The sequence below is a fragment of the Semicossyphus pulcher genome, unplaced genomic scaffold, assembly GCF_022749685.1.
Source record: "Semicossyphus pulcher isolate SPU_LCO1_2020_fin unplaced genomic scaffold, fSemPul1.0.p SCAF_9, whole genome shotgun sequence".
Taxonomy (NCBI): Eukaryota; Metazoa; Chordata; class Actinopteri; order Labriformes; family Labridae; genus Semicossyphus; species Semicossyphus pulcher.
This window is the reverse complement of record NW_027211770.1, coordinates 28667434-28693221: the sequence shown is the minus strand read 5'-3', so window position 1 is coordinate 28693221 and position 25788 is coordinate 28667434. Positions and strand designations below refer to the sequence as shown.

Here is a 25788-nt window from a genome sequence, read left to right as displayed (position 1 = left end):
CCATTGACTTCTCTGCTTCTTACCGCCTGCAGCCGTGCATGATTGACTGCCAGCAATCTGATCCGGTGAAAGACATTGACAACCAATAGGAAGCGGAGTGCGGCTTGTTTCCATGGGAGGCCCCGGGAGGCGATGCCAAGCCGCTAGAAAGCAACACAGAGAGCGGGGAGAAGCGCAGGCAGCAGCCGGGACTGTGGAGATCCTGCAGCCGCCTCTGTGGCACTCTACAAGCGGAAGAAAGAGTGCTCGCTAGGTAACTGCATGTTAGTTTTCAGTACTTCGTCTTCATCGTAAATCTGTACTATGGTGTAAAAACATGTCGCTGCGCCCTCAAGCTCAGCGCGCTGCTCGATTACGCACGAGATTTGCAGATTGTCAACTTAACTTTACAGCATCGCCGGAGGTGTTGTCGGTAATTTTGGTCTCTTAAGAGTAGCACGAGGCTTCTGAACTGTGCTTAAATGAATGAAACTCTTCTCATTCATGTTCTGTTTTCTATATACTCGCATTTTTTTTTGAAGGGTGACCGGACAGGAAGAAGACTCTGGGGACTTTGCAGATTCAGCGGCGCATAATGGATGGATTTCACGACCAGCAAGTGCCTTACTGTAACTCCAAAGTGAGTTATCCCTGACTAGGAAACTTGGAGGCAAATCAGAAATCAGAAGCAGCTCTTTCACATCATCTTTTATTGTTGTAAATGTCTGTTCTTTTCTCTAACACTTTCTATTTCTTCTGATCTCATCTCTCTCCCTCCCTGCTGCTGCCAAGACTCATTCCTCCCTCAGGGACCATTTAAGTTTCATTTAATCATCAAAGATAAACAGCTAAACAAGGTGCCTACTGTTATACACAGTGATATTGGTTATGCACCATGATACAACTTGTTAATTATATCTGAAGCGCAGGTTCCTTTGCCTTTTAGAAGTGTGTGAGGCATCAATGAGTGGCTCATTCAGGCTCTTTCAGTTGCACTTGAGCTGCAGCCAACAATAGAATCACTGCTCCAGCGAGGGAAAAAAATTGATTTGTGTCTCTTTTTTTTTTTCTTGCAGAAGCCGCAAGACAAGACAACGAGTTGCCAGAGGAAAGCACATGACAGAAAGAGAAAATTCATTAAGTCCGACCTGGCTTTGGACACTGAAGGTAGGCAGAGGGCAGAGGGAGAAGTTAATTTCACGGCTCCTAAACATTTAGCAAAATTCAATTGGTTTGTGGCCACCTGCGCTGCTAACTAGAGAATCTCAATTACAACACAGCGGCCTGTGATGATTCTCACAAGCCTCTGTCAGTGGTCAGACACACAAATTGACTTGTTATTAGCTGCACCGAGCTCCAGCGGCTCCGACGGGCATATCACCCCGCCGTAATGAACTCAGTTGTTTCTGATGCTTCTCCTGAGCTTTGCCTGTGTTTTTTAACTGCTTTAAAGCCTCTGCTCTCTGCCTCTGTTCCTGTCTTTCAGAGCTCTTCCAGGACCTCAGTCAGCTGCAGGAGACTTGGCTCGCAGAAGGTGAGTGTTTTAAATCTCGAGCAAAAGAGAAAAAAAGGAGGAGAGATGGGTAAAAAATGGTTGTGAGGGGGGAGAAAAAAGCAGCCTGGAGTTACTTGCCTAGCGTCGCAGTCCAATTAAAAGCCTGTGTGGAAGAGGCACCTTGTGTGTCATGCATACATTAGAGACTGTGAGCGAGGGGTCTTGAGGGAGACCGAGGAGGCTCTACCCAGAGAGTGTCATCACAAATTACCAGGAGAAGGCTCTCCGACGCTCACTGTCTCTTCTGCTTTTGGCAGGAGCTAACACGCTGCACGCCAGCCACCGCCGCCACCTCCACCTCCACCAGAGCTCTGCTACCAGCTCTCTCTCTCTCTCATCTGCTCCCTCTCTTCTCTCTCTCTCTCTCTCCCTCCCTTTGCTTCCTCTCAGCACACCTCTCTATCTTCTCCAGCTGCACCATCACCTTGTCTTCTTCAATTTCACTTCTTGGCGGCCCCAAAAAAAAAAGAATGGATCTATAATTTTTTTTTAAATCGTAGTCTTCCAAAACAGATTCAGTCTCTTAAATCGACTTTTTAAAAAAAATCCAGAATCCATTTCTTTCCTTTTTTATATATTTTTGTCTCTAATGGCAAGACTTGCTCACTGTGGTCTAACTGAGACGTGATGCTTCAGGATTTAAGCGCGAGTGTCCTCTTTCCAGCGTGTCTGCAGCACCGAAGTTTCGGTTAGTGGTGAATATTGCTCTTCTTTCTTTGACTTTGCTGTATTTTAACTTGCATGTGCATGGGACATTGCGTGTCTTAGCTTGGCTATTGTATTTGAATTAGAAATCAACTTGCTTTGAATATAGCATATAATCTGAAAGTTTAAATCTGACTTATCTCAGCTTTAGAGTGGAAGGTAAAACATTGTCAGAGTTATTGGAAGTAGTTTTTTATTTGCTCTGTGAAATTCTGTAAACTTGTACAGTGTTAAAGCAAACAATTGCCTGAAAGTATTGATTAAAAGTAGTTTTTAATTGTATATACGGTCAAGCTGATCAGTAAAATATAATGCAAGTATTTTATCTGAAAGTAGACCAAAGCATTTGAGACTCTGTGTGACAGCAGCAGCACGAGAGTGCTCTTGGCTTTACTGCACAATATTGGTGTGTGAATACGGTAACATTATAATAAAAAATGTTTTATAATGTAAAAAATTTGAGTTCATTAAAAAAAGGAAAAAATGTGACGCTTAGAAAAATATGTTTTAATGTGAGAAATTACTTTTGGGGTTATTTTTAGTCCTTTAATTGAAATTAGGATAATTAGAAATGATGAGAGCAGATCGACTTCTACTTTAAAAAGCACACGTTTTTTCTATTTTACTGTTTTATTTCTGTAAAACAATTAAATTAAAAATTGTTAATTACAAAATTTATATTTGTATTTTAGCATTGCAGCTTTAAAAAACCCACCTGCGCAAAAAAATCTCTATTGTAACGTACCACAGAGTGCTCCGGTTGTAAAGCCATAACTCTCGTTATAAAGTAGGACTCTCAGGTGCGCTGTGTAATTGAATCAACTTTTCTAAAATAAGGATTGAGTCGTAAAACATCCCCAGGAAAAGTGTCTTTGGCTCACACAGGTGAATAAGACGTTCAATCATTTATGGGCTCCATTTATTCTTTAACACGTTTGAAAATGCTCGCAGTGCAAATCCAAACCTTTAAAAAATGAAAAGTATGCTTTGAAACAGATATCGGAGGAGTTGAGTCGACTCCGAGCAGCAGTTAGATTATGAGGTGGCGCGGCGCGCACCGCAGGGCGTGTAAAAGAATAAGACACGATTTAAATATTTCAGTATCCAAAGTGAGAAAAGAGACGGCGGCGGATGATAAGAGGTATTACTGTTAAGGATTACAGTTCTGCCTGTCATGGATCAATGTGATGATGTACGCTTCGAGATTGTAGATTTAATGAATGACTTCCTGTCCATTAAGATGAAAAGGAATACCTCCCCATTTCTAAGATTTATTAGTTCAGGTAATTGGAACAAGAGGACGAATTATTAGAGACAGACTGAATTTCCGACTCAGAGAACGAGAGGTTGAGGGGGTTCGTCAGCGGGCGGGTGTGTGTTTGACACCCACAAACCTGTTCTGCTCTCCACCTCAACCCAGGACGTGTTTGAGTGTCTTTTTTTTTTTTGCCAGAAAAAATAGTCCCACTCTGAAAAGATGCCTCACTTTTTTTGTTTAGTTTGTTCAACGATTTCTCTTCAGAATTCTGATACTGACAGAAAAATTTGTCTTAGAAATCAGCACATTCAGTGTTTTTTGTTTGTTTGTTTATATTGTTTAGAATAGTCTCTCCTGTTTAGGCCTCGTGTTTACAGCCTTTACAACTTCTCCCGTTTTATCCGCACTTCTTTTTTCCCCTTCTATTCTTCTTCCTTTCTCTCTCTCTTTTTTTTGTTTGTTTTGTGAATGGCGGCAGATTTCCAGCTCTGCCGTTCTCCCCAGGAGTTTGTTGCAGGGATCAGCTGGCTCATTCACAGACTGAGGCCGGTGACTCATCCATCCTGTACTTCCTTTTGGACACAGACACACTGCTGCTTCCTTTTTTCTATTTTTTTTTTATTTCCATCCTTCTTCTCTTTGTCCCTTTCCAAGTTTGTTTCTCTGAAGTTGCTGCAAAATTGTTTCTTGTTACCCTAGATGTTCCCGTTGTGTGGCACATTTTAAAGATGTGGTTTTGACTTCTGAAGGGAAAAGGAAAAAAATAACTAGAATGCACGTGTAAGGACTTTTTTATGTCTGTTTTTCAGTTAACGTCTTGTTAAAATTACACGTAATGGCCCTTTAAGAGGGGGCAACAAAGAAGTGTAATACAGCAACTTGTTTTCCAGATCAACAGTCAGGCTGAAATACTAAATTATATTTAAAACAGCTGCATACAGGAGAGTGCTGATAGCTTAAACTACAGCATAATGCAGCGTGAACTCGTTTCTACCTCTTTGTTTGCTGTTCTTTTCACCCGCTTGACATTGTTGGAAAATATGCCGCAATTTCTCCTCTTCATCCGTTGATTGTTTACTCTCCTCAATTCACACCTCCTGCAAGCAAAAAAAAAGCCTCCCTGATCATACCAAGAGTGACAAAAATGGAAAATCAGTGATATTTCTTGAAGATCTCTAGACGTGTCGAGACATGTTACTGATTCTGTGATAATGAGGATCCACCTCATTGTGCGTATAAATAGACGTGCTAATGACACATTTAAATCTCCTTTTGCCGGAGAGAGTCGGAGAGTCGAACTTGAGGGACGTGGAGAGCTGTCACCGGGAGTAAATACGTGTGATATAAATATGTACATGCTTAATTGGAGTCGGCGCGGGGCAGGCTTCATTATTTTAGCATTAGCCTGAGTGCAGGGGCGTTTGAGGCGCAGGTGAAGCGTTGAAAGGTTTGGAACAGACCGAACTCGGTAGGTACAGGTGGATTCAACAGTAGGGAAGAAGCCAATTAGATACAGTTAACAATGGGTGTTTGGCTGCTGGCAAGGAGGCAGAACCGAGGCCGGCGAGCAGTAAATGGACAAGGCGACCTCAGGAAGTAGAGTCAGGAGGTAGACTGTCACCTAAAGCAAAGTATTATATCCCTCACAGGCTGGAGTGTGTTAGAAAACATGCTTCAGGGCACAACTTCTGTAGTAAATCATGGAAAATATACAGCGCAAACTGTTTCATAGTTATGTTGTGCATTGATTTGCTCAGCTCTGTTATTTAGCTGCATTTCCTGTTTGCTCACAAGTATTTTTTCTCTACAGTCGATCCATAACAGGATGATTTTTTTAGAAAAACAAGTGATAAAATGTGAATTTGATGAGGTTTTTTTCAATTTCTTAGTCTTAATTAGTTTAGAAAAAAAATGACCTGCCAAGCGACTGCGGATTAAAATTAGCTTTAAGCTAACTCTGGTACAATGCATCGAGAGGTAACATTTATGTTAAATATTGTACACGGTCCCTTTTAAATAAATAGATAATTTTAAAAGCAGATTGTTGCATTAGAATAAAAAACATTTTGTTACATTTTTACAACAGAGACTACGTTCCTGAGGTGCTCAGAACATTTTAAATTTGATCTTTAATTCCTTTAAAAATCTTGTGTCTCGTGTAGTAGGGTTGAAAGCGCAAGAAAAGCTTCTAACTGACCTTCAGCTATGTGTTATTTTGCCAAACAAAATCAGATTTTTTTGTAGTTTGGACTTTAAAAAAAAGAAAATTAAACCTTAAATGTATTTTTTTCATTAGGTATAGAATTTAATAGAAGACAAAAATGACTTCACAAAGGGAACGTTTTTCAGCATGACCCTGGCGCTGCTTAATGCGCATTTAAAAAAGGCATCAAAGTCCTCCATGCCCCGATTTTTCCGTTAAACATCTTTTTCAGCAGCTTTCTTTAACAGACAGCCGAGGCAAACACTGCCGGGATAGGCCGAGCTAATATCCCAGGAGACTGTTTGCCAGAGGAGACTATCGGACTGCTGGGATCTGTGATCAATGCTGCGTTGTCCATCAACATCAGAAACAATCATTCCCCTTTCTTCTTCTCTGTTTGTGTCTGTAGCTCAAGTTCCCGACAATGACGAGCAGTTCGTTCCAGACTTCCAGACTGAAAACTGTAAGTAAGAGACCTCTTTGCTCTTTTTACTGTTTGTGTCTCTGTTTGTGCGTGCTGTTAATGCTCCTGTTTGGGTCTGTGTCAACATCTGCGGTGTGATTTTTTTCACTCACTGGTGTGTTTGCGCTCGGGGGAGCGTGCATGTGGCGGTGTGTGTTTTTCCGTGTCTCTAAGTAGCCTCACCTTTGCTCGCACAAGTGCTCTCTGGAGAGCTGCAGCAGTCTTGCGGTTCTGCAGACAGGTGCATGAGTGTGGGGGGGTATCTCTCGCTATCTCTCTCTCTATCTGTCTCTATATCCGTCTCTCCCTTCCCTCTGTTCCCCTTGTACCTCTCACCACCACTGAGATATTATTGCACTGTAATTTATTTGCATAAACATCAAAATATTGTGGCAGATTCTTTCAGGGGCGTTGAAGTGATATTTTTATACCAGGTGGGCCAAACTGCTGTCAAATGATGGCTGTTTTGAATTTGTTTTAATAAAATCTTTAAAAAATGCTCCTAGGTGACCTCGCCTCCAGGTTCTCTTTGCGCAAACCATCCAGTGTGGTTAGATTTTCTAAATCCGGCAGAGTAATATTAGTAAATACCACATTTATCCCTTTCAGTTGAAGGCTTGTTGGCCTTCTGGTTCACTCCCCAATCTTCAGGGGGGATGTTGCACCATAAAAGAAGCATGATATCTCTATTTATTCCTGCAGGAGAATAATCAGTTTCTAAGAATACGACTTTAGAGTTTGATAAACATTTCCATCACCTCACTGGAGCAGATTTTACTCTCCAACTCGCAGCAACAAGGACGAAGTAGTTAGTCGTATTTCACCTGGTTTGTGCACGCTGGTTGCACACGGTGACTGGTGACTTGGCACGGTCCACTTCTGGAGGAAGTAGTGCCAAGGTGGAGACAGAAATGGAGTGAGTGGAGCGCAGTGGGAACCTGAGCGAGCACATGTCTTTCAGATGAGCCAAAACGCCCATGAAACTGTGAGAAAAAGGCAAAAAAAAAAAACAAGTCTTCCCTACGTCCTCAACGCCCTTTAACCTGGAAGCAAAGTGGGACGGAACAAAGAAGAGAGGATTCTTAACTTGAACAAGGAGAAAAGGTCGTATTTGATATTTGCATCAGTAACTTTTTAGTTTGACTGTAGGTTGTAAAATTTTAGTAGTCAAAGAAAACAAGAAAACATGAAGTCTGAAATTAAGTCAGCTTACAGACCTTTTAACGGCCTATCTTTGAGGATGCTCCTGTTGGTTGTGTAGATTTAAAACCCGAAGAGGGTCTATGTTTTGGCTCTTTCTTTCCATTGCGTCATTTCTTTTACACCTTGAAATGGCAAAACTGAGGAGCTCAAAGGGACAAGGGATTTACACGTTCCTTTTGTCGTTAAATCTGGTATTTGTGATAAATGTGTTTGTATTTATCATCTTTTGCGACGATCGCTCCACAGACTTTATAAAAACAAGCTTAGAGTGAGTAAACCTGAGCTCTGAGGATCTAAAAACAATCTTTCTTTCCAGTTTTTCTCATATGTTTTATGTTGTTTTAAACACACCTCAACAGTGAACTAACTCCCACACTCCTGGGTGTCAATTAGCTTACCCTAAAATCCAACATGGAGGAGCGTCGTGGTGTACAGTAGAGAACCAGAGGTCACAGAGACTGTCCCGTTGTCCTTCAGAGGTAGCCAGGGTGGGTGGCCGCGGTGGCAGGAGACTGCTGACCATCTGAATTGTCCTGTTGGCAAACCTGCAGCAGACTGGAGAGGCACTGACAGATGGCGGGAGGGTGAGGGCACCGTGGTTGGGCGCTCGAGCAGGCATCCCAGCCGGCAGCTCTCCCATATGGGTTTCACCGAGCCGAGAGGTGGAGGGGCGACGGTGAGAGAGAGAGACAGGGACGTAGATGGGAAGAGATGTAGATAGAAGTTGTACCTGAAGAGGCGAGTGTGAGGAAAGAAGGACAGTGAGTAGAGGGGAAGTAACTGATATCGTACAGGAAATTTTATTTGTGCAAAGGAGCTGACAGTTTATTATATCCTCTCAACTGTCAACACATCCCATGAAACGACCAAAAGTGGAAGCAAACTGATCGTACTAGCTTTTATAAGAACAATCGGTGTATCCAAAGACTGACGTTGCACTGGTGTTCCTTTGTTACCATACAACACACACACACTGTAGTTCATTCTTTTAGGTCAATCCCAAATTCCCACAGCTGAAAGTAGTTCCCATACAATGCGTCATTTACTCCTATTTAAGTTATATTAACTTTAAACTACAGCGCCAGGCTGTTTTTATGTTGCCTCCTTAAAAGCAATATATTTGAAATCCAATTTAAGAGATTAACCATACGTCTTAAAACGATTATATAACTTTATTGACAGTTTCACAGTTAAATTATGAAGATTTATATAAATATATAACAGTAGCCCTTTCTTGATAAATAATTAGATAGCGCTTTGATGTCAAGTTTCATGTTATATGAGAACAATTTAGCTCCAGTCTTCTAATAAGCTACGTTTTAACATTAAATAATTGTCGTATAAATTTAATAAACATTTAATTGTTTAATTAAATCTGCTTCAAATTTATTTCAGCTTAATGTCAAAATAACTAATAATAACCGTCAATCCTTAAAAATGCCCCTGGTAGTAGTGTAGTTAGCATTAGCCAATGTGTTGTCAGCCTAATTGCTTGCTAGCTAGTTTATTTGCGCTAGCTAGTCGGCAGAATTGGCACAAGAAAGAAGTCGTGTAGCAACAATCGCTGGGTATTTTTTATGTAGTAAAATATATATTTATTTAGATTAATTGGTAAATCTGATTTATAGTAGATTATATATCTTCAGATATACAGAAACATTGCGTACCGAAAAAAAGGACAGTGCTAAATGTACGTTAGCTCTGATTCCCCTTTTTTGTCTACTTTTACTCCATTTTTCCTTTTTATTGTCACCTAAATGGATTTTCACGCTGGTTCTTTTACATTCACCTCAGCTAAATTAACAGCAACAGTTAAGTAACAGTATTTTAAAATGTTTTGGTATCAGGTTTAATGAGAATAAAAGGTGGAATCAGAACAAAATCAAAGGAGAGGAGGGAGAAAAAGTGTTACTTTATATTTTCATGGCCTCGGATTTATCACCTCTCGGGAAGCCATGGCAGTTTCCCTCAATGTCGACTTCGCACTCTCCATCCATGCAGCACAGAAGCAGCATGTGAGCGGCCTCGGAGCGAAAGTGTCCTCGGGCTGAAGGAGGAGAAGGAGAATTTTTCTTTGTCTCCAACTCCAACACAGATGCTTACCATTAGCATAACTTAGCAGGGAACGAGAGGAGTAGAGGAGGTGTAAAATGAGGCCACACGTTACCGGCAGATCTCAGCCTCCATCATTTAACAGCAAAGGCGAGCACCTACAGTAGGTGAAAATGGAATGGAGGGTTTTTCGCTGTTGCCAAAAGACCTGTATTTTTTTATGAATGGACTGGAGAAATATCTGCCAAACGTAGGCTCCTGGTTCTGCCAAAACACACTATTTGTACCTGAGAAAACACAACGGTTGGGGCCAAGAGTTCTTTGATAGTGTACTTAAAGCATTGGCAGCAAAAGGTGGTAAAAAAAATGAATTATTAGACGCAAGTTTTGTTGAAAAAATGTAAAATGATTAGAGTATATCCTTCCTTTTATGCATGGCTCACCTGAAACAAACAAAGACAAGAATTGGCACAAAAATGGCAGATAAAATTAAATAGTTTGCACCAAGTTTTGTTGGAAAATGTAAGGTAAAATAGATAAATATTTCCTCACATGCACGACAAACCTGACGCATATAAAGAATGTACGTTCATTCCATTTAAAGCCAATAAATCTTGTCAGTAAGTACCCCAAAGACCGAAGAAATTGAATATTCGACTTAATGGCTCAGGAAAAAAAAACAAAAAAACATTTGCATTCAAAATAGACCCAGTAATTGTTCTAACTGCTTCTTCTTTTAAACACCCCACCATCTCAGGTAATCAATATGTAGATAATGAGAGCAATCAAGCAGTGATGGGCATGACATTCTGGACTAAAAAGGAAGTCTCTTTTTCAGTCAGGGGCAATGCTCTCGCTATTGATTTGTGTACCTTGGCACCCCGCTGACGAAATCTATTGTGACATTTTCATTTCTAATTTAAGGCTCTGCGCTGCTGCACACATGAAGCCATTGTTAGCAGCTGATGTGACGCTTGTAGCTAAACATTTTTATAGCCATTACTCGTACATTTTGCATGGTAATTTAATAACCTAGAATGTTATATTGATTCAGTGTTGACGGAGGAAAAGAAGCGTGAGATGAGCTGCAAACCAGAAGTCATTGGGTGGTTAACTCTTGTGCTAGACTGAGGAAAAGACGAACATGCATGTTTATTGTAGCAGCTAATTAAAGTGACACAGTCTGTGATCAGGACAGGCTAAACTAAGGTATTGTTTTGACTCCGTAAGCCCTTAACGAGGCTCTGCAATGCCGGCGTCGTCAAAGGTCTCCCCTCAGGAAGTGTCTCTTTGACCTCCGATCGATGACCCGGAAAGGTCAGGCCCCCAGCGAGGGCTGCGAACAACCCCTGAGCTTTGTCACGCCGGGCCCGTGTGGCCCGTCCCCCAGGGGCTCTGCTGTGCGTCAGATGGGGTGTTGGCAGATCGACCCCTGCTCGTACGGCAGCTGTCAGTCAGCCGTGAGAAAAGTCCCCAAAACATCCTCCTCTCTCAGCCCCTCGCAGCCTCAGAGACCTTCTGAGGCAAAGATAAATACTCCCAAACCACAGATTTGGGTCTTCTGGGTCATCAAATGTCTAAATGTTTGTACTCCAGCAGGAACCGGAGTTGATAGATTTCCTTTCTCCATTCATCATTTCCTTGTTTTTAACTTGAGATGTTCAGATACCAATTTCTTCCTCCCAGTACAGATTCAGACGCCTTGGCTTTGAGTATTTACAGAAATGTCTACACATTTTTAAAAACACTGTTTTTTCACCTGCAAATGCTCTTTTGTTTCCAATTTTCTCTTTTAATTTTCTTTCCTAAAGATAAAAAACATGTTTAAAATGAGTGATTGGAGGAACAGTGATTGTAGACATTTTGCTAGCTTTGACCAAAGCTACACTCTCTGCTAGCGCCGCGTTGTTGTTGTTTATTTATTAAAAAAAATCAGTTCTTCTTTGCAGCTCCAAAATCGTAGTACAAGGTAACCGTCTGGGAGAAGAAGGAACAAGTTGATTTGTAGGGGAGCTAATTAATTATGAAATCAGAACGAGAATTTATGGGTTTACTTGCTGAAACTGATGCAGCATTTTGGAGGCAATTTGACGCGGGTATCGAACACGTTTTTACTGATAACACAGCTGCAGAGAGACGGGAAATATTGATTTGATTTGAATTTATTTATTGAATTAGGACAGTGCACATTAATCAACCTATCAGCAACACGCTTCAAAGTCAATATGCTGGAATTAGCACGATAGCTAAATTTCATCCGTAGTCCGAAGGCAGGTACCTAAAAAAACTTTACAATTACAGGACACCTCACAAGACGGTCCACAGGACAGATCACAGACATGCTCACAAACAACTTTACATACAGAATGGACACATGTGTTACATGACAAATAACACAGCCACATACAACAAGTATTGGGAGAAGAGAGTGGGGGGATGACGTGTGAAAGGGACGAAGGCGAGGACTGTCACCTCTGTATATGAGGCACCTGCTCTACCCACTGAGCTAAACCAGCGCCCCAAACTACTTTTATTTTCTCCGCCTGAAACTTCATGTCAGAATAATCACCCTAACCACGACTCGGCCCGCTCTCATATCTGACAGAGAGATGCTGGTCGGCCTCACCGCTGCTTTGTGTGCCGTCGCGGTGAGACAGCGATCGGCGGAGCAACCCGAGCCCGACTTCATTCTGACTGACTGCGTCTTCGTCAGCAGCGCAGCCAATTGGATTAGCGTTGATCATGACTGGAGATGATGGGATGTTAATCAGGACTGATCAGGCACTTAACAGCCTCTCAGATGCACCGGCCTCATTGTGGGGCCATAGGTAGAGAGCACATAACCCCCCCCCTCCCCCCGCCTCTCCTTTCTTCAGATCAATGAGGTTTGTTGTTGTCGTCTGGAACGTATTGACAGCCAGCTGAAAGCAGATTTATAAGAGCATCGCCGCACACACGGCTTTATGACTGTCATATTTCACTAACAGTCCCTGTCAGGTGGAAGCAGGACAAATGAGATTTAAAGTGAGTTGTTTGAGGAAGCGACGGCCTGAGATGTCAGATCTGTTGGTGGACGAATGCTCAGTCTTTTATGGCCTGTTACGCATTCATACAGGTACATGTTTCCGTATCTGTACTGCAGTAGTAAGCTGGTGCATGTGGTCCATACTGCAGTGCACAGACAGCAGGGTTAGACAGCTTTGTCTTATGTTAAATGCTGACGGGAAAATCCTCCACTACATGTGCATAAAGTCAGGGTGAAAATCAGCCCTGTATTCTTGCCTAAATATGATAATTTATAGTGGTTTATTTCATGTTTTTCATGGATAATTTGAAGGAGATAACAGAACTCATGGCAGAGCTTCAACCTGATAAGCAGCTGCTAATTCTAAAGGAAATAATCTGATATTTAATCAGATTTTTCTTTTTCTTTTTTATCAGATTTAGTGAAGTGATAATACAAATACTGTTTCAGGTGTTTATTCACCCTTTCACTCTGCTGTAAAACTCTAAAACAAAAATAACTCATCAGCACCTTCTTTGCAGAAGCTCATTCGCACCCGCTCTCAAAAGGCACTTTTTTTTCATACTGGTAGCGAGTTGCTATTTGCTGCAGAGGTTGTAAATTATCATTCTGTGTCTTATTTTTCTCCGTCTCTCTCTCTCTCTCTTTCTTGGTGTAGTGGCTTTCCACGGACTGCAGCTGAAGATCAAGAGGGAGCTGCACAGCCCGTGTTCAGAGCTGAGCTCCAACTGTAGTCAGGAGCGGCCCTTCAAGCTCCAGTATGGAGAGAAGTGTCTGTACAACGTCAGGTGGGCACCGCGAGACACTGAATTAACAAGTGAAATGTGCGTCCCGATGAATTCAAAGATCCTCAACTGAGTGTTTATATATTTAAAGGACGTTTTTATTTGGTTTCAATTGTTAATCTACCTTTAATTTCTATTTTACCGTTAACAGAACCAGATACTGCTTGCATCTCTATTTAGTAAAGCCAAAGCACCTTTATATTTTAGGTAATTTAGATTGTGTCATTCTACCTGTGTGTGAATATAATGACCTTGAATGCAGAGAGCCATCTTGAACCAGTATCATAAGTGGTGAATCATGTGTGATTCACTTCCTGACCAGGTGACTCAGACACATATAGGGGACAAAAACAGTCCAACATTTGGCAGGGCTTCACTTTTACATCCTGATCTCCGCTGTGTACAACAAGAGGAGGTGTGAGGTTCCCTTTATATATCCATTCAAACATGTCAGCGTGCGTCTGAGCTAATATTTAAATTATAACGCGAGACTGTAAAATGAATGTGCAGCAGCAAAGGAGGTTTGTTACAATACAGAGCCTTCAGGACTTTTACACCAAACCCCATTAAAAAAAACACAAATTTAACTTTTAAAAGGTCCCATTAGATTAAAATAACTTTGTACAAATGAGTCGTAATCTTTATTTTCTTTTAATTTCTGACAATCTGCTCAATAGTTTAGGAAAGTAACGAAGCGTCAGGTAATGTAACAAAATAATTTTCTCAATAAACAATAAAAGAGACGATATTTTAAGAAAAATACCTCAATATTTTTAACCTCAGATCTAGCTTTATTCTTGTGTTAGTTTTCCTTTGACAAAGAAAAAAACATCAACAGAATCCGATGCACAAGTGTTTTTATGAAGCCAAATTCCAACACAAAGTGTATGATCAATTCTGTGACTGTAAAATCATCATCCTGAACGCTCACGTAAAGGAAACCAAACCCCAAACACGGCAGTGCTGTAATCATATTTGACTTCTGTTTGCCACAGTGCCTACGAGCAGAAGCAGCCTGCAGGAATGAAGCCCTCCAGCCCAGTGACGCCCCCCTGTAGCACCCCCGTGTCCCCCCTCCATCATGCCTCACCCACGGCGGCCCCGACTCCCAAACCAGACAGGACCTACGCCCACATACCGTCCTCGCAGCCGCTCCCTGACAACACCTACTCTATGGACCACAGGTACTGCAGCCCGCAGCCTTTTACATTTACATCACATTTACATGTGGGGCTCTTAGCTAGAGCTGATTATAATAAGGTCACACAGAAGAGATTTAGTTACAGGAGAAGAATCTAGTCGGCACACGCAGAGCGCTAATCTGAAACACCTGCCTTAATGTACGGACAAGAAATATCTAAGTGGCAGAATTCATCATCCAAGAGCATTTATTTCCAACCTGTTTGGCCCCTTTCTAATTAAATCCAATCATATGACACATCATCAACTGTTACACCAACTTTATTTAAGTGTTTTACTAGATTATCCATGAAGTTTTGGGGCAGTTGGTAGAGCAGGCGCCACATGTAAGAGCCAACAGTCCTCGATGCACTGATCGCAGGCTCGACTACCGGTCTGCCGATCATTTGATGCGTATCATCCCCCACTCTCTCCTCCCCACACTTCCTGTCTCCCTTCAGCTGTCCTATCAAAACCAAAAAAATTATCTTTCACCCTCTCTATGTCTGATCTTTTTGAATAGTGTAAAAAGCTTGAGGTGGTAAAATTATCCTGTACTTTACAAGATTAAAAAATATTTAATATAAATCTAAATGGGTCAATAACGGTGTGTAACATCAAAAACTGAGAGTGTTTTTGCACTCCTGTCCTGTGAGGTTGGGTATCACTGTCTTAAAGGAGCCACATCTTTTGAAAGGATATTTTTGGGTGTTTATTGTTCACAGTGAAAAAGTGAAAACTGCATGATTCCGCATTTTTCCAGAAAGACATTTTTAAAAAAGGTTGCATCTGAAACGGGCCGTGCAGAACAGCTGCAGGTTTCTACAGAGAACCTCGCTTTGGCTGAAATCGACCAATCGTCGTTCACCGTCATTCACCTCAGGCTGCCTTCTTGCACGAGCTTGTAGTCCTGGGGACTCTGGCTCGTACACAACAGGCTGAATTACCGATCCGAGAGCCGCCATGTTTGGAGTGACAGTGGAGTGCGGCCGCTCCAGATACTGTCAGCCAATCGTGACTAAGGTCTGACCTTTGAATGGCAATACGCTTGTTTCAGGAGGAAGGAGAGGATCCAAAAAATAATTAAATTAAAATATGTTTAAAACAAAACTTTACCAACGTGATTAAAAAAAACACATTAGAATAATAGAAAATTGATTGCATACCTAAAATATGTCGACTTTAAAGTGTCAACAAGCTGCTGTAACTTTCCTATTTGAATAACTAAGAGTTAGTAGCAGTAAATTATTTTCAAAGGATGCTTTTCTTTCACTTTTGCTCAGTATGACCTAAAAAAAATCTGCACTAAAAGATGTTATACTCGCCATTTATGTCTCCCAAGCAGCTCTGTTGGGCTTCATTCATTCTTTACGGAAAGCTATTAAGTCAGCCTTTGTGCTAATATTATAATGTTGCATGTTCTAATGAATTAATGTTGTATGTATTTTTGTCTGTCATCACTCTCTTCTGTAATTATGGGTCACAGTTTCTCCTCATTTTGTGTGATCCTCCTCAGATTTCGTCGTCAGCTCTCAGAGCCGTGCCACTCCTTCCCCTCCCCGCCGACGATGGCTCGGGACGGCCGGCCCATCTACCACCGGCAGATGTCGGAGCCCAACATCCCCTTCCCTCCTCAAGGCTTCAAGCAGGAGTATCCCGACCCCCTGTTTGAGCATCCGGCCATGATGGGGGCCCCGCTGTCCCACGGGTACCCCGCCACCATGATGATCAAACAGGAGCCCAGAGATTTCACCTACGACTCAGGTGAGAGGCTTAAAAAGTCCTTTTATGTGTGTGTGTTGGAGCTCTGCTATCATTGCAGGAATGGGAGAAGACACGAGAGGAGGGGTTGGCGTTTATTGAGTTTGCCCATTATTAGGGCAGGGGATCTGGTTGGGCCGGGTGTCTGCGCCCGGTCGCCATTTCCTGTGGAGCTCTAATAGAAAAGAGTGGGTGGGAGAGGGAGAGGGAGGGGGAGTAATGCCTGGTCACAATCCAAAAATCTGCCCTCCCACGCTTGCCCGCTTCCTTTAGTTAGACAGCAAAGACAGCTAATCATCAGCCTGCGGCCTCAGCGGAGCCCGAGGCTGCATCAGGACATGAATGAACATACGCCGGACTGGCGGTTCATTCACAAGGCGGACTGAGAGGACCCAGGAGAGGGCGAGCTGCAGGAGAGGCTGTGTGACCAGTCAGGGAGAAAAGCAGCCTCCTCCCAGGGCGATGGGGTCGAGAAAAACACAACCAGCCTCTTTCCCGTCTTTATTTTTCTCACAGCAGCCCGGTTAGGAGCTGCAGCTTCTCTCAGGGAGAAACCAAGAAACTGTGATTTTTGGTGTTTTTGTCACTTTTCAGTAGCGGATCGCTTTGCCACAGATGTGTTTGCGTTTCACAACCGTGTGGTCTCTAAACACCAATTAACAACACAGGATTATTTCAGGGATAAAACACAAGATTTAAATACATTTTAATTATTGACAAAGAGTTTCTGTAGCTGTCAGGTTGGAGCCGATTTGTAGAGAAATATCTCAAGATTAAGTCTGCAACTGACACTTATCTTTTAGGCGTATGTTTTTGTTTATGTTTTCCTCTTGTTTCAGGCTCTCTTTGCTTTTATATTTATGTCCTGATGTCTGATTTTAAGCACCTAGTAAGCTCCTAAAAGCCTACGTTTAAAAAGTTGCCATATAAATGACTTACCTACCTATTTTCCTGATGAGTTAATCTATCATTTTACTTATTTTTTAAAAGGAAAGTATCATGAAATATAAAATCATCAAAGGTTCCCATAGTCGAAAAGTTAAGCTCTTAGTGAATTAATTGACATAAAACAGCAAATTCTCCCATTTAAGAAACTTAGAATTACGTTTTTTCTGTCGTTTTAAATTTTCCATCAGTAGATTAAGAAGTTTCAACCCTTCTCAGGATGCAAGATATACATTTGACTGACCTACAATAAGTACGTACGTATGTACAAACGTGAAGAAGTGAAATAAAGTTGATTTATTAGCTTATTCTCATACAAGTAACCAGGAGAACGTACTACAAAGGTACAAAAGCACAATGAAGATTATAAATAAATAGTAAAAGAAGGTATATTTATAGTCTCGCGTCCACTCGTGTCCTGTCCTGTACTGTACGTGGATGATGGAGCATCACAGTGGATTTATTAGCAGTGCAGCATGTTGACTGGAGCAGGCCTGTTGGGACGGATGGGAGGGGAACTGGTAATTTCATTAGCAGCAATTTCCTCCACAAGCCCATTACTTTGATGAAGTTCAGAGAAATGTTTATGGGCCTAAATGAAGGGCCTCAGTCTGTTTATCGAACATTCACTTTGTAACCTGTTTGTGTTGTGGGAGGCTCTGACATACGCAGCAAACGGCCGGGTCAATGTGGACTGTAAATACAGGATACTGCACAAGAGTCATTTTTAGAGAATGATGTGATTAGACGTTTATTTAAATGGTTTTATTTCAACTCATAAGTACAAAATCTTTTTAATTATTAATGCATTAAATAAGTTGATATTTTCTGTGAAGAAATGACACAGAACCATGATGTTTTCAGCAAAAGATCAGTGAAACCAGGACAAGAAAAAGAAAAGAAAAGTTTTGTATACAGTAACAAGTGACACCGAAAAACATAAGCTTTATCAGAGCTGTGTTAAGAAGAAGAAACATGAACATCTAGACAACTGTAATCATTTAACTGTATTAAATCTTGGTTAGACGAAATATGTGACGTCACCTTTTTTCCTGATAAGCCCCGCCCACTTCAAACTAGTTACATAAGCTTAAAGAGCAGCTCCAGTCATGTTTTAAGACGTATAAAATGCTCTGCTTGAAATAATAAATTGTGTCTGATATGTTTAATTACCTTGTAAAAATCCTCCCAAAGCATCTCCTCCTTCTCCCTCATTAAAAATTCCTAAATCTGCATAGGCCCCGCCCACTATGGACATTTCCAACCGCCCCCCTCCGTCGTTAAAACAAAACACGTCTCTGCTGTCGTTTGGTGGCAACTTGTTGAAACTTAGCTAGCTTGAAATGGAGTAATTAGCAGCAGTAACGTTAACGTTAGCAGTCAGTAGTGAGTTTGCAAAAATGACAATGACGGTTACAGCTGGCTCGAGCATGGTTGCTTTGGTTACACATAATGATCTGCATAGCGTCACCCCGTCCATTAACGGGATTGGCTCCTTAGGTTTGTGACGTCTCAAACCTGCCAATCTGAAAACATGTTGTTCTGCCTGTCCTTGGTACACTGCAGTTTAAAAGCAGACAGGCCCAGCCATGGAGATGACTTAAGAATGATCATCTTTCCGTTTAAAAATAGTCCGTTACACTCACAGTGAGAGCTGCGTCCATAGCAACACTTACCTTTAAGGTTAGCCTTCTTAAAATGAGCTAAGCTAGCTGTTATTACTCACATTAGATGGAAACATTCCCTCTGATCATGGAGTAGGCCACGCAGGAATCAGAGCAGCACCTGATTGATGTTTTCTGTCTCGTCACTGTCAGAGTCTGTTGACATTTTATTTTCCATTCACCGTCATTAAACACCGCCGTATCCCGTACTGTGTTCTGTTTAATACTTTACTTCATGTGCCGTCTTCAGTTTTGTAGATCTCTCCGTCGTAGCCTTCAGTTTTTGCGTCTTTTAACCGTTGTTGCTCTCTCTCCGCTGTTTTGTGTCTTTTCCTTTTTTCCCCTCTGTAATCCGGCCGACGTCAAATTTAACCGGACTTCTTTTGGCGGATTGATATGATTACAGTTAGTCCTCCGGATTCTGTGATTAGAGCCACAACCCTAGCGATGATCTGTTCGTCATAGCAACGGCCTGCTATCGAGAAATAGCAGACCTTAGAATGGTGTCATTAACCAATCAGAATCAAGTATTTAACACAGCCGTTGATTGAGAATCATCACTTTTAAATTAGAAAACAACATTAAGCCATTAGCTAACACGCTTCAGTTACACGTTATCCAGTGGCAAAGTGAAGGAAACCAACACCTTCAGGTCCGCGTAGTTCTGATCCGAAACAGTGTGTAAAAGCTCTCTTATTATGACGAAACTTACATCATGTCAGTCTGTGTTTTCACACCAGCGCTGTGTTTTATTCTGTAGTAAATCTTCCTCTGAGTGGAGACGCTCGCAGCGAGTATTAGCAGTGTGATATAGTGGAGCTCGCCTGTGGCTGGGAGCCATCGCGGGGCCGACGCTGGAGGGCATATTCTTTAATCAGAGCCAGTGGTGCATTGAGTGAACAGGCTTTGACTGCTCTCAGATAACTGAGATAGTGTTCTTAATGCTGCCTTCGGGCCCTTTAACACCCACTCTCCCGTTCTCTCCTGGCTTTCAGCAGAAGTGCCTAGCTGCCATTCTGTCTACTTACGGCAAGACGGCTATCTGGCTCACGCTAACAGGACCGAAGGTACGGACGATGCGACCGAATGTTGTGATGAAGCATGATTGGCCTCTTTAAAGAATATCATATCAAACACTCCTTTTTAATCTTATCTCACAGGTTGTATGTTTGACAAAGTGGTGAGGCATTTCTACGATGACACCTGCGTCGTGCCTGAAAAGGTTGAAGGTGAGTCCTCCTCAAGTGCAGCCGATACTTTTAAATACGACACAGAAAGCTACTCCATGTGCAGTCATGTTGAAGCAGCGTACACTAATGGGGCTTTATGTGTCCTGCAGGTGACATCAAGCAGGAGACGGGGCTCTACAGGGAGGGCCCGTCGTACCAGCGCAGAGGATCGCTGCAGCTCTGGCAGTTCCTGGTCGCTCTGCTGGACGACCCGTCAAACTCGCACTTCATCGCCTGGACCGGCCGCGGCATGGAGTTCAAGCTCATCGAGCCCGAGGAGGTGAGACACAGAGATTTACTCATGTTAACAATTACTTGAATTTGTATAAAAGTAGGTAAGAAATAGAGGATGCTTTATATTCAAAAAACACGCAAAAAACTGCATTAAAGAAAGATTATCCACTATATTCATCTTATTTCCCTCAACACTTTCAGCCCCGACTTAGGAGACTTTTCTGTATGTGATAATAAAAACATCCAGGCTAAACTAGGTAAAAGTCAAAGGTCAACGTTTGAAGTAGTTTAAATAATGTTCTCTTAAAGTGGTCAAGCCTGGCCTTGGTTTGCTCTAACAGTTTCTTTAATATATTTTCTATTCACCCACATCTATCCAGCTGACCCTTCAGACCTCTGCTAAATACTTCACAGGACATATCCCTAAAAATACCACCATGTTGACGGTTGGCCCTTTTGAAATGGAAACAGAGGCCGCGTCTGTGTGCGCCCACATCACACACAGTGTGGCTCAGTCACTGTTAGAGGGTGGGGTGGGGGGGTTGGGGAAGGAGGATGCAGCCCGCACGTAGCCCAGCAGAGAGTAGAGCCTCAGGGCAGCTGCAGCTAACAGGGGGGCCCATTCATGCCATCAGGTGACCAAACGCACTCGCTTTGGGACGCCACGGACGAACGTTAGCTAGCAGCTTCTGTGTTTTCACCGGGCAGGTGGAGCGTGTCAGCGAGCACAGACAGCAGATCCATACATGTGTTTTGGGGGGTGGGTGTTTTGTCGAGCTCGTCTAATATGTGATTCTTCTGTTTCTGTGCATCGCCGCTTCTTATGCTTCTGTTTTTGTGTCCTGCCCCGGGACTAATGATGCTAACTGTGGCAGATTTACGTCCTCTCTATTCCACTGTTGATCATAAACATGCTCTGCCCTTATCACATAAATAAATAAATAAATAGATTTTGTAAACCAAAACAATATGGCGGCTGATGTAGCAACATTTTTGGCCGGAATTAATAAACCTTTACTACGCTCATTTGCACCAATCTGACTATGCAAAGGTTGCCATTCCTTGTCAATCATTTATAGTACGAACCAGCGTCTGCTCGCCTGTGACGCTCTGCTACATGTGCTGCAGACAGTGCTGAGAGGATTGTTAACAATGGAGTCAGAGCCTGCTCTGCTTGATATACTTACCCTTCCTAAATTGCCACCAATACATCTGTGATAAACCCCAGTGTTCATTTTGAACGAAAAATGTTCGTCAACAATCTTTGTTCAGTGACGAAGACGAGACGTTGACGAGCTGAAAATAGATCGTTAGTATGTTTTGTTTTTCGTTTACAGGACGAGACGGGACTAAAATGTTTGTGGTGGACTGTCGGACATTTAAAAAGCATATTTTCCCCCACTGTGCGTCTAATCTGTCTGTCAAAATAAAAGCAATTAATTCCTGTAACTGAGTAACTCGGTTGGACATAACGGGTATCACGAAGGTGGTCATGAACTCTGTGTCACCCAGGCTTTCTGCTTCAGGCTCTGTGCATGCTCACAGAAAAAGGAGCGATCATCAGCTGTCTGCTTCAGTCAGACGGTTTGAATGATGAAAAGTAATCTTGCTGTGTCCTCATCGTTCCTTTACTGTTTGGGTGATCTGCTGATATTTAAAGTGTTAATTTGACCTGAAAAAGGACGAAAATGTGACTAAAACTAAGAAGCTTTTTCGTCTGAAGACTGAATCTAAAATAACTGCCGAATATAAAACTGATAGTCCCATATCGGCTTACACTTTCGGCCGACCTGTATATCGGCCTTTTCTTGTTAAGGGGTCCTACAAAAACAGAGAGATGAACAAAGGGACAGAAAGGGAAGCGAGGTAGAGAAGGAAACCGAGTGAAAGCCTCGGAGGAGAGTCTGAGGAGAGCACGGTGGGGCTGTGGGTTTGCACTGCGAGGCCGGGTGGTGGGTGGTCTGGTAGACAGGTGCTGTAACATCTGCTGCCTCCTCCGCTGGGTGTGTGACAAGCTCCTAATGAACACATCGCTGCTCAGGTCTGCCCGGGCTGGACGCACTCTAATTACTGTTATTAGCAAAATATGGATTCATAAGTTTGTTTAACATTTCAGCGTTGTTGTCAGGAAATCGGGTCGCCCGTGCGTGTTTGTGTTTGATACGTCTGCCTTTTGGCATCCTGCTCTCTGTTTATGTTTACTGACTGTGTTGTTTGTCTGTGTGGCGCAAAGGTGGCCCGTCGGTGGGGGATACAGAAGAATCGACCGGCGATGAATTACGACAAGCTCAGCCGATCGTTGCGCTACTACTACGAGAAGGGAATCATGCAAAAGGTAAGAAAGAATTTTAGTAAAGTTTGGAGCTGGTGTGCACAATTATAGGCTGATTGATGCCACCATGTGCTAATAGAGGCCCCACGATATAAGGAGGTAGAGCTCAAACATGGTGAACCTGATGAAGATCAAGGCAACAAAAGCGCGTTTGTGTAATAAAAAACGGTCTGACTCTAAGGTCTTCTGTGTTTCGTGGATGATTGGAGATAAAGGAAGATGTCTTGGTGTCTTTAGTCAGACAACCTGCAGCAGCAGAACACAACTTGTGTGTGGCGTCTGGGCTCCGACCTCATCACTCATCATATTTATTTTACATGCAGAAATTTGAGGAGTGATGAGATGATATCTTAAACCGTCCTAGTCGGAGCCTGCAGGTGGATGCTGGGGCGGTGGTGGGGCTGAAAGTATGAGCGCTGTGCTGGTGCAGAGCAGCGCAGGCAACGACAGAGCAGAGGGAGAGAGCGGGAATGTTGCAGCTTAAATAGACGGAGGAAGTGTTTGTCAGGTGATTGTGGAGAGTGACGTATGTCAAGATGAAATCAGTGCAGCTCGAGTTGCCTGCCTGAACGAGCTCGCAGGCGTCGCTCGATTTAATACACATGAAATCAAACTGTTTTATAAGACAGAACATGATCCTTCTGTCAGACGTCAATCAAACTGCGACTTTAAAATGTCGCTGCCTGTAAAACTTAAAGATACTACAAAATGTTTTTCCATTAAAGTAATAGTTGTTTTTTTTAAGGACGTGAAAGTGTTTCACCCACATCCGCAATCAGTTTACATTTGTTTCTGCTTCAAACAGCCGTCCTCACTCAAGTGAAATTTAACTGAAGAAAGACAAAAACTATCTGCCCACTTACCGTAAAATCTGGAATATAAGTCGCACCTGAATATAAGACGCAGTCTGTTTTGGGGGTTATCCCAGAGGGGAAAAGGTTTTCTATAGCTATTCATTAATAAAAACTTGTATACAATTTGTTTCAACACTATTTCAAATTATTTTAATTCAAAACACACAAATTACAGCCTACTATTTGTTTTCACCATGTTGAGTTTGCAGTCCTGCTAGCTACCGGCGCTGTCGCTAGCGGTAGCTTGCAGCCTACGATAGCGTTGATTGTTGTGAGGGTGGCGGCTGCAATGACGATCATGACGGTGCATGTCCGTGACGAAGCGTTAGCAATAATCAAGTTTGACGTTGTAGCGGCTCGGACCCGGAAACAATTTAATGCAGAGATGTGACGTCCCCACTTAATAACCGGATAGCACCATCGTTTAGATAAAATACTGTAACACAATAAAACACCTCTCTCTGCATTTTATACTTGCATATTGGTCACACCGGTATAAAGGATGCAGCTCACTTTTTAGATTTAAAAAAAGTATTAAAAGTACGTCTTATAGAATTTTATCATCCGGTTGATGAGGATGTTTTGAGGGGTTTTTTGATGTCTTCACAGCTCACATTTGTCTGCATCTCACTGTGTTGTGCAAAGTAAGATCATTCCCGCCACAAGTTCTCACCCCTCTCTGCCTCGTCCCGTCCGTCTCCGTGCAGGTTGCCGGCGAGAGATACGTCTACAAGTTCGTGTGCGACCCCGAGGCCTTGTTCTCCATGGCGTTCCCCGACAATCAGCGGCCGGTGCTGAAGACGGACATGGAGCGGCAGATCAACGAGGAGGACACGGTGCCGCTGTCGCACTTTGACGAAAACATGGCCTACGTACAGGAGGGGCCGTACTGCCAGCCGCACCCCTACAGCGAGGGCTATGTTTATTAACATCCGCCCCACACACACACACACACCTCCACTCTCCCCTCCCCCTCCTCCTCCTCCGTCCATACACCTGAGACTGTCATGTCCTCTAATTCACAGTCGCTCCGGGAATAAGACTGAACACACACACTCAGCGGAGCTTCCCCTCTCTCTCTCTGTCTCTCTCTCACACACACACACACGTCTTTTTCCTTTTTTTGCTCTTGTCTTTCTGACGTTGACGCCGCACAGCAGGATGGAGAGTGCACTTTATGGACAGGACCCGCGCGGTGTGAACCTGCCAGGGGCTAGCTAGCTATGTGGTTGGCTTTTTACAGCTGTTTGTGTTTGTACATTAGTGTGGGAATCATTCTGTTTTTTTACCCTCATGTTTTTGAGCATGTAGCGCCCTGCTGAGACAGGACTCAACTACCTGGACTTCCTCGTCTGCTGGAAGGATGACCCTTTTTGTCCTTTAAGCCGTCCTGTACTTTGACGCTCATTTAAGTGCATACTGGCGACGTATTGTACGATACTTTCATGGTGATGATTATAGACTTAAAAAAGTAATGTGATAATAAAAGAGACATTTAGCCGCCTCACCACCAGTTTGAGCACAGCACCTCTTTGTCTGTCGACGCCCACCGTCCAATCAGAACTGTAGACCTCATCATGTAGGTGTAACCACGTCACTGGATCGAAAAGGTTGCGGGTTGTAAAGATGGAACGCGGATGAAAACACTTCCTGTGAACGGCCAGGATGATCCATGAAGCTCCAGGCCGCTGTAAGATAACTCATAACTCACTGTAAACAGTTTTATTCTTTTTATTCTGAAACACATGAAAGCAGCAGCCATTTTTTTTCTTCTTCAGGTGTTCAATTACAGGTGAAGTGTATGTACAGTTAAAGTCAATCAACAGGATATTATTTGCATCCCCTGATAAAAAAAACTTTTATTGGCTTAAACAATAAAAAAGATGAAAAATTGAGACAGAAATTAAGATTTTGTTTGTTCCTGTTTTGTTCCAGGTGAACATGAGGTGTATATTTATGCTTTACCACTGATAGGTTGCTTTTTGGTTAAAAAAATAAAATAAAATTTAAAAAAAGATAAGAAATATTTAGAGTTTTATAATGTGATAAAAATCATTCATGGTAAAAACGAAATAGTGTTTCATTGTATAATCAGGTAAATGCACATTTTGTTGCTGCTTCAAATTGTACGTGTTTTTATAGCCTCAAGAAGAAGAAGAAAAAATGAAGTGCAGCGGTTAAAGCTTGATATTCTGGATTTTTATTTGTTTTTATTTTGTTTTTATGTTTAAAAGTTTTTGTTCAATTTGAGCGTTTAAAAAAATAATCTGGTCCGTCTGTTTCCTCGAGGTTCACATGTGTGGGACGGGATTGGCAATAGCGAGAAATTCTGTAATAAAACAGTTCTGAAAAACGACCTCAT

The 25788-nt window shown here is 42.4% G+C and overlaps 1 protein-coding gene across 2 annotated transcripts; it reads left to right on the top strand.

The window, feature by feature from the left end:
- The first annotated feature begins 1070 nt into the window (after nucleotides 1-1070).
- etv1 (ETS variant transcription factor 1) lies at nucleotides 1071-25788 on the top strand. 2 transcript variants are annotated; one of them, XM_069656029.1, is made up of 12 exons: nucleotides 1071-1146; nucleotides 1466-1513; nucleotides 2210-2222; nucleotides 6110-6163; nucleotides 13102-13231; nucleotides 14224-14412; nucleotides 15924-16171; nucleotides 19773-19844; nucleotides 19938-20006; nucleotides 20117-20286; nucleotides 22474-22575; nucleotides 24134-25788. In XM_069656029.1, exons 1-12 carry the CDS (start codon nucleotides 1096-1098, stop codon nucleotides 24353-24355), a joined length of 1368 nt encoding a protein of 455 aa, XP_069512130.1. In that variant the 5' UTR covers nucleotides 1071-1095; the 3' UTR covers nucleotides 24356-25788. The 2 variants fall into 2 exon arrangements, with proteins under 2 accessions (XP_069512130.1, XP_069512129.1); XM_069656028.1 differs by lacking the exons at nucleotides 1071-1146; nucleotides 1466-1513; nucleotides 2210-2222; nucleotides 6110-6163; nucleotides 14224-14412 and having other exon boundaries at nucleotides 13213-13231.

Coding starts and splice junctions, on each gene's coding strand:
- etv1 (XM_069656029.1), top strand. CDS start 1,096: ATGACAGAAAGAGAAAATTCATTAAGTCCGACCTGGCTTTGGACACTG. Junction 1,147..1,465: donor CCTGGCTTTGGACACTGAAG/GTAGGCAGAGGG, acceptor CCTGTCTTTCAG/AGCTCTTCCAGGACCTCAGT. Junction 20,287..22,473: donor AGCTCATCGAGCCCGAGGAG/GTGAGACACAGA, acceptor TGTGGCGCAAAG/GTGGCCCGTCGGTGGGGGAT.